A 12,552-nucleotide genomic window follows, 5' to 3' on the forward strand; every position below is an offset into this window, starting at 1 on the left:
TGGCTGTACCCCTCAATGGGAGGAAGCAATGGAAAGAAACGTTTAGCTTACAAACACATCAGGACCTCAAATTAAGTTGTTGAGCCACTTTGATATTCTTTAACAAAGTAAGTACTGATCTTATCAGTCTTCCCACACTGCCTCATGCCCTCCCACCTAGGTCACTAAAAAATTATATATATATATATTTTAGACGAAGTTTTGCTCTTGTCACCCAGGCTGGAGTGCAATGGTGCAATCTTAGCTTACTGCAACCTCCACCTCCTGGGTTCAAGCAATTCTCCTGCCTCAGCCTCCCAAGCTGCTGGGATTACAGGCACCACCACGCCCGGCTAATTTTTTGGTTTGCTTTTTGTTGTTGTTGTTGTTGTTTGTTTGTTTTTGGTTTTTTTGTTTTTGTTTTTTGTTTTTGTTTTTTTTTTGAGACGGAGTCTTGCTGTGTCACCCAGGCTGGAGCACATTGGCAAAATCCTGGCTTGCTGCAACATCCGCCTCCAGGGTTCAAGCGATTCCCCTGTCTCAGCCTCCCAAGTAGCTGGGACTACAGGTACCTGCCACCATGCTCGGCTCATTTTTGTATTTTTAGTAGAGATGGGGTTTCACCATGTTGGCCAGGCTGGTCTCGAACTCCTGACCTCAGGTGATCTACCCACCTTGGCCTCCCAAAGTGCTGGGATTACAGGCATGAGCCACCGCACCGGCCAAAAAATATATATTTTTTATTTTTTATTTCCATAGGTTTTGGGGGAACAGATGGCATTTGGTTACATGAGTAAGTTCTTTAGTGGTGATTTGTGAGATTTTGGTGCATCCATCACCAGAGCAGTATACACTAAACCCAATTTGTAGTCTTTTATCCCTCACCCACCTCCCACCCTTTCCCCTGAGTCCCCAAAGTCCATTGTATCATTCTTATGCCTTTGCATCTTCATAGCTTAGCTCCCCCTTATGAGTAAGGACATACGATATTTGGTTTTCCATTCCTGAGTTACTTCACTTAGAATAATCGTCTCCAGTTCCATCCAGGTTGCTACAAATGCCATTAATTTGTTCCTTTTTATAGCTGAGTAGTATTCCATTGTATATACACACCACAATTTCTTTATCAACTCGTTTCCTGATGGGCATTTGGGCTGGTTTCATGTTTTTACAATTGCGAATTCTGCTGCTATAAACATGCGTGTGCAAGTATCTTTTTCGTCTAATAACTTCTTTTTCTCTGGATAGATACCCAGTAATGGGATTGCTGGATCAAATGGTAGTCTACTTTTAGTTCTTTAAGGAATCCCCACACTGTTATCCATAGTGGTTGTACTAGTTTACATTCCCACCAGCAGTGTAGAAATGTTTCCTTTTCTAGTGTTCCAAGGTTTTCACACAAGGAATTCTTGAATTTGGAACGGGGACCTGGATTGTAGTCCTGATTAAGCACTTGTTGGTGCTGGTCTTCCCCACGCCCAGATAACCATGCATCATAATACTGGTGGCATGTTTTTCCTAGGCCAAGGTAGGGAAATTGTACATCCCAACATGGGTAGGGTAACCATGCGTCACATATGTATGACAAGTTGTTCTGTTCCCAAGCCCAGGTAGGGTAATCACACACCCCAACAAGGGTGACACACTATCCCAGCATAATCATTCATTGTGAACCTTGCACTCTCACAAGCTTCCTGATTTGGGTGATAAATTATATAGTCACTTAGTTATAAGCCCTCCACATATAGACTTCATTATATCCAGTTCCTAAATCAAATCAAACCACCCTAACGAGAGCAGAACCTAGAATTAACAATTTTCCCATTACACAGAACGTTGTTTTTCTGGACTCCAGGCCACTGTGCGCCAGCCATCGTTATTTCCTAACTTCCACCATATTGATCCAGTCGATGTGACAGGACGTGTGCCTGAGACTCTTGTTCTATTCTTTAGGGTCCCATTGGAGCTAAATGCAGCCATAAGTTCAGATTGAGTTTGCCATAAATCCCTGCCATTGTTCCCCCATGTACTTCTGGCTACTTGATAGGGCCCTGCTCCCAATAGACCGTTCAAAACTATGACATTATCACTAACACTTGAGTGTAACACATCACATCTGAAACCTACAATGATGGTACCCATCTCCTCTTTACCCCCTCAGGACTGGAGTCCCCTACACACTGGCACTAGACACATTCCTAGTTCCTGAAGATTAAATGGCTTACTTCCCCCACAATGACTATAACCACATGGGTTATGAGGCCAGATAACCACCTGTGTGACCTTTATCAACCACCCCTCATTATGAATCTCAGTTAACTCATCTCTGAAATGAGCTGGCTGGTCTGTATGGCATCCAACATTCTACCCAGCTGTGATGAATTGACTCTATGTACCCTTTTTTGAAACTTAACTACTTCCACATAAGGTCTCACTTCCCAAATATCTCTTAAAAGTGGGGTCTCTTTCCATATATTTTTTAAATCTCCTTCAGAACAAGGTAGAAAACCTTGAACATGGTTGGAACTCAAATGTATGTCACATAAGGATTTTTAAATGAGTGAGGCATTTAAACCTAAAAAAAATCAAAATTAGACTTTGAGATGATGGGAAATTAAATAAATCTAAGAAGTGAAATGATCTGGTCAAAGCAGCAAGCACTATAGAAAAATAAATTCATATCATTTTCTAGCACTATGACTAGTGAACTAGCACTGCCAATAATGGCTAACACTGGACATTTACCATGTGTGAGATGCAGCTTTCAGTGACTCACACCAACCCTATGAAGTGGGAACTATTACTGTCCCTACTTTACAGATGAGAAAACTGAAGTACAGAGGGGTTAAAGAACCTGCCTAAAGTCCCCCAGGAAGCAAGTGATGTATTCAAACCCGGGCAGTCTAGCTCCAAAGTCCATGCATTTAAACACTAGGTCAGCCTGCCTCTCCCTCTCTTTCACAAGCATTTGCTCATCTAAGCATCCCAACAACACCAGGTTATTACGCACCCAGCAGCAACTGAGGCCCAGAGAGGCTTAAAGATCACCCAGTGTCCCACAGCCGTCTCAGCACACTACAATACACTTTTGAAATGTCACTGACAGCTGACTGCTGAGAAACAGGCACAGAATAAAGTGGAAGTGCCATTGGGGGTCAGCGGCTCTGGAGAGAATTAAAATTGGCAGTAAATTGAAAGGAAGAGGTGTTTGTTGGGGACACGATGAAGCGAGAAGTGACAGCCCTGGGCTATCACCTGAAGGGAAGGCCAAGGCGAGGGAGAAGCCTGCAGAGTCCACAGAGTGAATGGTGAGGACCCAGAAGCATGGCAAGGTAGGCACAGAACAGTTTAGGAAGGACAGAAAAAAAATGTTGTTTGCCATCGCATACATTTTCAGCACCAGTATGAAAGTTATAGAAAAACACACATTTTGAAGCCAGGAAGCTGACTTTTGGATTAGGACAGTTTGACTGAAGCAGCATTCACAAGAGAATCTGGTATGGCGAGTGCCACATAATAGGCACTCAATAAATGTTTGTTCCAAATAAAAGAGACAAAAAGAGAAAAATCTGAGAACTGCTTTCATAAAGAGAAAGGCACCTAAGGGAGTAGGTGCTCAATAAATATTATTTTTTATCTTTGTGCCGTGAGAAGCCTGGGGAGCTGTACAAGATTATCTGATCCATTTCCAAAGAGCCCTGAGCCTCTGATTGCAATTCTCGCAAATTCCCGGGGAAGGCTGTGGAATTCCTCTCTGGAGACTTACAAACATGCTTTTAGAAGAGCCACTTGGAAGGAGTGGTTTAGACAATTTCAAAATGGATGAAATGAGGCAGAGAGGCTAGACCGAATGACCCTGAGGTCCTTTTCGTTTCTGATGTCCACGTAATCCCCTCAGAAGCTAAAGTTTCCACTCTGCTCCCCCATGGCACAGAGATGAACCGAATGGACCTGCAGACATTGCTGTCCCACCAAGCTGAGGATGGCTGAGTGATTTGGAAGCCTTCTAGTAGGACCTGGTTAAATCGTAGGCCATTTATTTTGTGAAGAAATAAACCACAGAGAGCCCCTTTCAAACATGCATGCAGAAATCAGGACAAAATGCCAAGGAGATTATCTGTTCAGAATTTGCTTTGAAAGAGCCTGGGCAACACTCATTTATTTTTGAGAAAATATATGATTAACCAGAGTTAACTATGAATTCAGATATTGTGCATTAGACCAGCTTCTCAAAGTTTGAGCGCATTTAATATTATATATTGCTGCCATTTGGACTAAATTGTTTTTTTAATGTACACAATATTACAAATTTAATTTGAGCTGTTTGAATCAGTCTGTAAAAAAGATTTGATTATACCTGAGTGTTCTGGCCCCAGCGTTTCCGTATCTCAGTAATCTTGACGGTAATTGGCTGATTGGGCGTCTCACACTCCATCTCTGCCTCAGTTTCCATGGTAATGTTACAGGAGCTATTATAGATGAGAACTTCATCTCTTTCCACTTTAGGGCTGAAACGAGAGGGGAGGTTAAATGGGGTGTCATCAATCTTAATGAAATGCAATTATTTTTACTCTTATTAATCATTGCAAGCCATTAGCTTGTGGCAACTACAGGCCACCATTTGTCAAATTTTGCAAATTTCTGTAATTTTGTTTCCATTCTTTTATTGTTTATTTGTTTTTCCTTTTATCTGCACACCCTGCAATGAAAATGCACATGGTAAATATCTTTCACTGAGGCCTTTCTCTTTTTTGAATCTATTAAAAACATTAGCAAAAGCTACTCCTAGCCCAGCTTAACAAGAAATGCAGGGACAATACTTCCAGTTCCAAAAAGGGTAAAAAATGTTGGGGAGAGTTTTTGTTTTTATTTTTTTTCTTTTCCCCTTCCCTCTTCCTGCTCTTACTCATACTTAGTGTTGGGGGAGTAATTGCCTGAATCCCCCTAGGGCAGATGGAGAAATTGGAAAACCCACACAACTGGCTAACTGGTCCCTAATTCCAACTGTGAAAAAATGAGCTCATTTAGGCTTGCAATTCCCTCTCCCCAGCTGATGGCAATGAGGCTCTGTTGCTAGCAGTGGAACATTAACTTAGTAAATTAATTAAACTTACTTAACAGCCCAGACTAAGGAGATTCGATATATGTGCCAGTTATACTACCAGCCACTTGCTTTAAAAGTCCTCTTGCTTTAAGGGGAGAAGCCAGACTGGATTTAAAATAAAAAACAGCAGTGTAGCATTACAGAAAGTCTAAAAATATGCCATCTAGAGAAGGTGAGGACATGGATAGTGAAGGGTGTCGTCCTCAACAGGTGTGATATTTATTCAAGAATCATCCGGCTGTAGGCATTTTTGCAACTAACTCAAAAATTATCATAAATAATAATGCATGATGTTTCATATTTGTCAACAATTTCATATGTATGATCTCATTTCAGCCTATAAATTAGGAAGAGGTGTAAAAAGTGTAACCCAAAGAGATCAAGAGATTCTCAGAAAGTCAAACACAGAACTACGGTAGCTCTGAGGTCAAAACCAGATGGTCCTGTTCCCCAGAGCAGTGCTCTCAAGTTTTGAAATGCTGATTGAACATCAGCCAGGAAGATGGCAGATCCCATGGGAAAACCAGGAAGGGCGGACAGAAGGGCAAAAAGGTCACCACTTGAGAAACTGTACACCACGTCAAACCCTACCATCTTCTTTCAAATCAATGTTAAAATGTTTTCTTCCACAATTTGCTAGAAATAATGAGCAGGATAACTAGTACTTCTCACCACTTAATCTTCTCTTCTTCATGCTGAAATGTTCTCCACTCTGTATCTACCTAAGACATGACTTCCAAACCCACAGTCCTCTAGACCTAATAATGTAGATTGTCAATATGTTAACATCATGCCACCCATATCTGAAGGCAGATTGGGCTGACCACTGGGACTCTGGTCCACCTTTATCTGAGCCTCCTTCTCACGGTACCTGACACTGTGCTCATTTTGAAGGCCACCGTGCTTATACTTAGATAGTGGTCAATTCAAAGTCTCAGAGCTGCAGCTTTCTGAGGAGTTCACCATGCTGTGTTTGTTCAAATGATTTTCTGAGGAGCACTGGCATGTAAAGCTTAGGCTCAGAAGCAGATCAGCTGGATCTGAATCCCAGGGCAGATGGTTACCATCTACATGACATTGAAGACATTACTTCACTAAGCTTTGGTTTCCACATTTATAAAATGGAGTTGCCAATAATCAAGTACCTATTTTGTGGAGGTGTTGAAGAAACTGAACAAAATGAAGCATATAAATCGATTAGCATGGAACCTGGCACACAATACGAATCCAATAAAGGCAGCTCACGTTATAGCTATTGGAGGTAGTAGTTTTAGTAGCATTATTGTTAAAAATGTAAATGTGGAAATTTACATTTATTATTGTTACATTTCTCTCACTGGTTTAGACCCATTGCTCAAATTTGTTTTGAATATGTAGCCTGCGATCTAGCTGTAAATCCATTTGCTGATCCTTCGTCCACAGGACAGACAAAGTCACAGGATGAATCCATCCTTTGCTCCTGGAGCATCAGTCATATTCCAAGATTCAGAAAGGAAAAGCAAAGTAATTTAACTTTTAAATTAAAATGTAATGTAACATTTAGATCAATACAGAAACGTGATGGAATCAAATGCAAAATTCACGCAGACTTTTAAAACACCTCACTTCAGAGCAACTTGAGGCTTGCGTCAGGCCACTTTGGGCTTTGCACTTAGAATCTTTTTTTGTTACTGGGGGTGGAGAAGTGGTTGGAATAGTTTGTGAAGGTCTCCCTCTATGTTCATATCATAAGTCACTTATAAACCTATCAGAAAGGAAATGAAGTTGGTTTCCCACACCATCACATTCTTCGTAAATCGGTTTCCAGATGGCTACTTTCATTTCTGAAGGCTCACAAACTATCTGATGAATAGTTCATTCTAGAATTTTGTCAGGGATAACACCAAGCTTAGTTGTCTAAATTTCCAGAATTCCTCCTCCTTTTTTTAGGTTCATAGAATATCTGCCCATCACCTCTGTTATGTGACCCCTTCTCATGGTTCATTGCCAGCAATAAGTCCTCAATCATAAGAGTGAGTTTTTTGTACCCAGTTTATGAATGATCTGAGACTACAGACTTGAACTCAAGGAAAGTAGTGACCAACTTCCTTTTACAGCCTTTCTTGGCCTTGGGCTTCCACTTGCCTCATAAACCTTCTTATGCCCTTTCCTGACTCTTCGCTGGCAGAGGTACAAGTAAAATGGGCTGAGTCACTCTGCCCTCTGTTTGCCTGTTAGAAACACACTGTTTTCACTAAGCATGTTATTCTTGCTCTGAAGAGAATTAAACCCCTTTCTGATAGCTTGGACTTTTTGTTTACCAGCTTTAGCTTACACTTCTTTCCATATTTGTAACTACCTTGCTAGAAATTTTTTTCATTAAAAAGCCATCACCAAAATTAGCTGAGACACCAGGATATCCAAAATAGGTTAACATTTACAAAATTTCAAAGCTTCTAAATAGCTAACTACTCTTCCATGGTTTCTTCCACAATGATCCTATGAATTAAGAAGCACAGTTGGCCATATTTAAATATAAATATAAGCATATATATATGCAACATAAGCATATAGAGAGAGAGAGACAGAGAGATCAATATATATACAGATATAGATACAGATATACATGCATACACACTGCACACACACACAGATATTTATTTTGGGGGATGTGGTTAAAAATGCTGGGTAAAAATGGTGGCAAAGATTGTTCTAGAACCTAAGACTCCTGACTCCCAAACTATTGTTCTTTAGTTGATCTGATTAGATCCTAAAGTAAGCAAGTAACCTTGGCTGTGCTCCTTAGGATAGGGAGGGAAAACACTTTGCAGGTGTTTTCTCTCCCTCACTTCCCCTGAAATTGCTTCCTGTGGCTCTGAAACCTCACTGAACCCACAAAGCTCAGCCAGGGCTCTCACACTGAGGCTGCCAGCACAGCATTGCACTAAGCACACTGCGTCAGAAGCCTTGAGTTCCAGTCTCAACACTGCCATGGCTTGACTGTATGACTTTGGGAAGTTACTTAATCTTCACTTAGAAGAGAATCCAAACTCTTTACTTTGGCCTTCAATGCCTCACATATCTCTCCAAGCTCATCTGGGGCCACTTTTGCTCCTTCTCAGTCTACTCCCACCCTCCTAGCCTCTGAACAGTCATAAAACTCGACAGTTCTTTTGCATTTGCTGCTGCCACTGCCTGACCCTCCATAAAGACACCTGCTTCTCTTCCTAACATAAAAGACTTCTTCAGAGAAGCCTCCTCTGAGTACACACTCTAAAGTAGCCCCCCTTTATTTTTCTATCACTTTATAGCACTTATCACAACACCTGATCATCCTGTTTATTATCTGACTTTCTTCTCTACCCTTAAGGGGCAGGGACTTTCATGACATCCACGATTGAGCCATCAGTACCTGTCACAACACCTAGAACAGAGTAGGGATGTGATCAATACTGGATAGATGGATGGATCATTGATGGATGGATGGATGGAGAGATGGATGGATGGATGAATATACTGGATAAACAGATGGATCATGGATGGATGGATGAATGGATGGATGGATGGATAGATGAATATACTGGATAAATGGATGGATCATGGATGGATGAATGGATGGATGGATGGATGGATGGATGGATGGATGGATGGATGGATGGATGAATATACCGGATAAATGGATGGATGGATGGATGGATGGATGGATGGATGAATATACTGGATAGATGGATGGATCATGGATGGATGGGTGGATGGATGGATGGATGGACGGATGGAAGGATGGATGGATGAACGAATAGACAGGGTATAATTTTTTCCACAGATGCGCTTCTGCCTTTGTCAAATGACATCAAACCCCGTAGTTGTTGTGGATGGCAGGGAGATACACCATTGTGTTCCCTGGAAAAACACATAAAAACTCAATGAAGAAAATAAATATGATCAGTACTCCAGCCACCTAGAGATAGGCACCATCAGCATTCGTGGATACATCTTTCCAGCCTTTTCTCTAGTAACCTATGTGTGTACAAACATATACACTATGTACAACAGTAGGATCAAATTGATATACTCTTTTGAGACCTGTGATTTCCACTTCTCAATATATTATAAATATTTCCCTGTCTGGTTAAATATTCTACATCCTAATTTTTAAAGGTTACTTAGTATCATATCATTTGGATACATTCTTTATTACTAAAACTTGTTTCATTGCAAATTTTTTTTGATACCTGAAACTTCAAAGAACACGATTGTTATAAATATTACACATTTCTATGTACTTTCTTAAAATCCTAGAAGAGAAATTGCTGGGTCACAGAGTATAAAGAATTTAAGGTTATTCGTGAATCGGCAAATTGTCCTCTGACGATTGCACTACCTTACCTTCCCACTGGCAACAAAGACCGCTGCCAGTTTGCCCCACTCTCATCCCCACTAAACTTTGTTTGTTTAAATCATAGGGCACTTATTGTAATTCTTACTCAAGAAAACATACCCACTTTTGGCCAGGCGCGGTGGCTCACATGCCTGTAATCCCAGCACTTTGGGAGGCTGAGGTGGGCGGATCATGAGGTCAGGAGATCAAGACCATCCTGGCTAACACAGTGAAATCCCATCTCTACTAAAAATACAAAAAAATAGCTGGCGTGATGGTGGGCACCTGTAGTCCAGCTACTCGGGAAGCTGAGGCAGGAGAATGGCTTGAACCCGGGAGGCAGAGCTTGCAGTGAACCGAGATCTTGCCACTGCACTCCAGCCTGGGTGACAGAGCAAGACTTAGTCTCAAAAAAAAAAAAGAAAAAAGAAAACATACCCAATTTTGCCTACTGCAATAGCCAGAACATTGAGCAGCACTATTGAAATGATATTCATAGGTAAAGCTATACTGTCAATGGGGTCTGAGGCTCAGTTGCTTCAGCCATCCCATACAATGAAGAGGAAGAACATGGAAGAACTCCAAAGAAGAGTTTTGGGGATTCAGATGAAGTCCCTGAATTCAATGGAGCCAGGAACTACTGACATGTACTTCCTGGTGTTCAGCATCAGTAAGTTCTGAAATCCAGTCTCATCTGAGTACAATACCCAGCGCTCCATTTCCTGTGTGAGCTAAACAGAGTTCTTCTTGCCCTTTTAGAAAGCAACCAGCCAAGGAGGTTCCTCTTTTCCTCCAGCTAAACCTAAACCTCTGGTGCCAAATTCACACTAAAACACAAACTGTCTCAGGACATCACAAAGTCAGACTGCCATGAAAAGAGCTGGTTATCTCTTTCACTGTGGGGAAGTGGTCTTGTTTAGTTTCATATTTTATAAGAAAAGAGGCGGGGCACCGTGGCTCATGCCTATAATCCCAGCACTTTGGGAGACCAAGGCGGGTGGATTGCTTGAGCTCAGAAGTTTGAGACCAGCTTGGCCAACATGATGAAACCCTGTCTTTACTAAAAGTACAAAAATTAGCTGGGCGTGGTGGTATATACCTGCAATCCCAGCTACTGGAGAGGCTGAGGCATGAGAGTACCTTGAACCTGGGAGGCAGAGGTTGTGCCATTGCACTCCAGCCTTGGCGACAGAACAAGACTCTGTCTCAAAAAAAAAAAAAAAAAAAAGAAAAAGAGGCCTTCATTAGATAATCAAAGGTAGCCACTCTATCTACTAAGACAAGGAAGTTTACATGACAATGTTCAGTCATGAGACACCGCCCTGTATAGGAAAGGAGCTACTTGCTGAAATGAAAGCAATCCAGAATTACTAACATGGTCACACTTCTTTTTTATTTGTTTAGAAAAGGGGGGTTAACTTGGAAAGTTGTGGTGTTTATTTGTCAGGCTCTTTTTTAAGTTAAAAAAATGCTTATACGCTTATGGCTTCTAAATCCTAGATCTACAGTAATTCTGCCTATGCAACCCCCCTTCTTTTGAATAAACATTGTACAATCTGCTGGATTTCTCTATGACTTTTTTTCATACTTGTGAATCTGTTTGGAAAGAAAAGAAAAAGGAAAGCGGGGAAAAAGCCTTCTGTTTTTCATAACGTCTAATCTTTTTCCCCATTGGCATTCACCAGATGTTGCTTCGGATCGGAAGATAAATATTAAAATCTAAGCAAGAACAAAGCGAGCTGTTTACTGGGCAGATTTTTCAGATGTTCTCTTGAACAGTTGAAAAAGACAGGAGATGCTTTGATATGCAGGCTGGCTGGAATCCACAATGGAATGGGCCCTCCAAGAGAGTCGTTGCCTCTACCACGGCTGCCAGGCCACATCCACCCAGCCTACGCTCTCTGATGGCTCCATCGGTCCATTGGCCAAGCATTTGTGGGGAAGTTCGGGGAGAGAGAAGGTAAGGTTACCTGATAAAGAGGCCCGAGAACGATGGAGACATTGACTCTGCCCAATGATCTGGCACAAAGAGGCATTGGGAACTCTCCTCGCAAATGTAGAGGTAAGGCCACGATTCAAGCAGTTGCTCCGTCCCCACGGCAACTGTCAAATCACACTGCACATAGGTGTGTCTGGCAGCCTCACAGCTGTCCTCCTCATGCTTCAGGCCACACAGGAAAGCCAAGGACACTGCAGGAAACAGTCACCGTTAGGAAAGAACCACGGAGAAAACCGAAGGCCTCTAGTCGGTTTCACAAATGAAGTTCCTGTGTCCTCCTTTGACCAATAGGAATATGAAGTTAGCAGTTTACTTTTTTTAAAATGTATTGTATATGTGTAATGTACACAGAAAAATACAAGTATCATTTTTGTAAAATATGAATAATCATCATAAAAAAAACTCAGGTGAATTTCCCAGCCAACATAAGATATAAAACACTTGTAATACACTTAAATCTGTGTGTTTCTCCCCAAGTTTGTCCCTTTCCTCCTCATTCTCAGAAATAACCACTTGGCATTTTTTAAATAGTTTTATCACAAACATTTGTATTCCTAAACAACAGGTTGAGTTTTACTTGTTTTTGAACTTTATAAAATATGATACATGGTTAAACATTCTTGGGTCTGATTTTTTTGTTCCATATTATATTTTCAAGATTTATCCACATTACTATATATAATTATTGTTAATATATTTTCACTGCTGTTCAATATTGTATTGCATGAAACTACCACAATATATTTATCTATTCTCTTATCAATGAACTTTTTGGTATTTCCCAGTTTTTGCTACTAAAAATATGTACAAAATTTCATCTAGGGTGCATGCCTATCAAGAAAATTTCTTATTCAAAGAGTAGGTACAAGTTCAGCTTTACAAGACAGTGCCATATTGTTTTCCAAAGTAGTTGTGCCATTTTGTATTCCTACCAGCCATATTTGTAAGTTCCCATTACTCCATATAATTACAAGCACTTGAAATTATCAGACTCTTAATTTTTGCCAGTCAGGTGTGTAAAATGGCATTTCATTGTGGTCTTAATCTGCATTTCAATCATTACTTTTAGGTTGACCAATTATTATTATTATTATTTTTTTTTTTTTGAGACAG

The 12,552-nt window shown here is 40.8% G+C and overlaps 1 protein-coding gene across 2 annotated transcripts in view; it reads right to left on the reverse strand.

Moving 5' to 3' along the window:
* The window catches only part of PKHD1 (PKHD1 ciliary IPT domain containing fibrocystin/polyductin), a 485,172-nt gene that overhangs the window by 400,680 nt on the left and 71,940 nt on the right, over positions 1–12,552 (reverse strand). For both annotated transcript variants that reach the window (XM_024248417.3, XM_009241952.4), the window contains exons 34-35: positions 11,411–11,630; positions 4,337–4,487 (exon numbers count right to left, since the gene is read on the reverse strand). In XM_024248417.3, the coding sequence (XP_024104185.3) occupies positions 4,337–4,487; positions 11,411–11,630 (371 nt within the window). The remainder of the gene's footprint in view (positions 1–4,336; positions 4,488–11,410; positions 11,631–12,552) is intronic.

The sequence above is a fragment of the Pongo abelii genome, chromosome 5 (assembly GCF_028885655.2).
Source record: "Pongo abelii isolate AG06213 chromosome 5, NHGRI_mPonAbe1-v2.0_pri, whole genome shotgun sequence".
NCBI lineage: Eukaryota > Metazoa > Chordata > Mammalia > Primates > Hominidae > Pongo > Pongo abelii.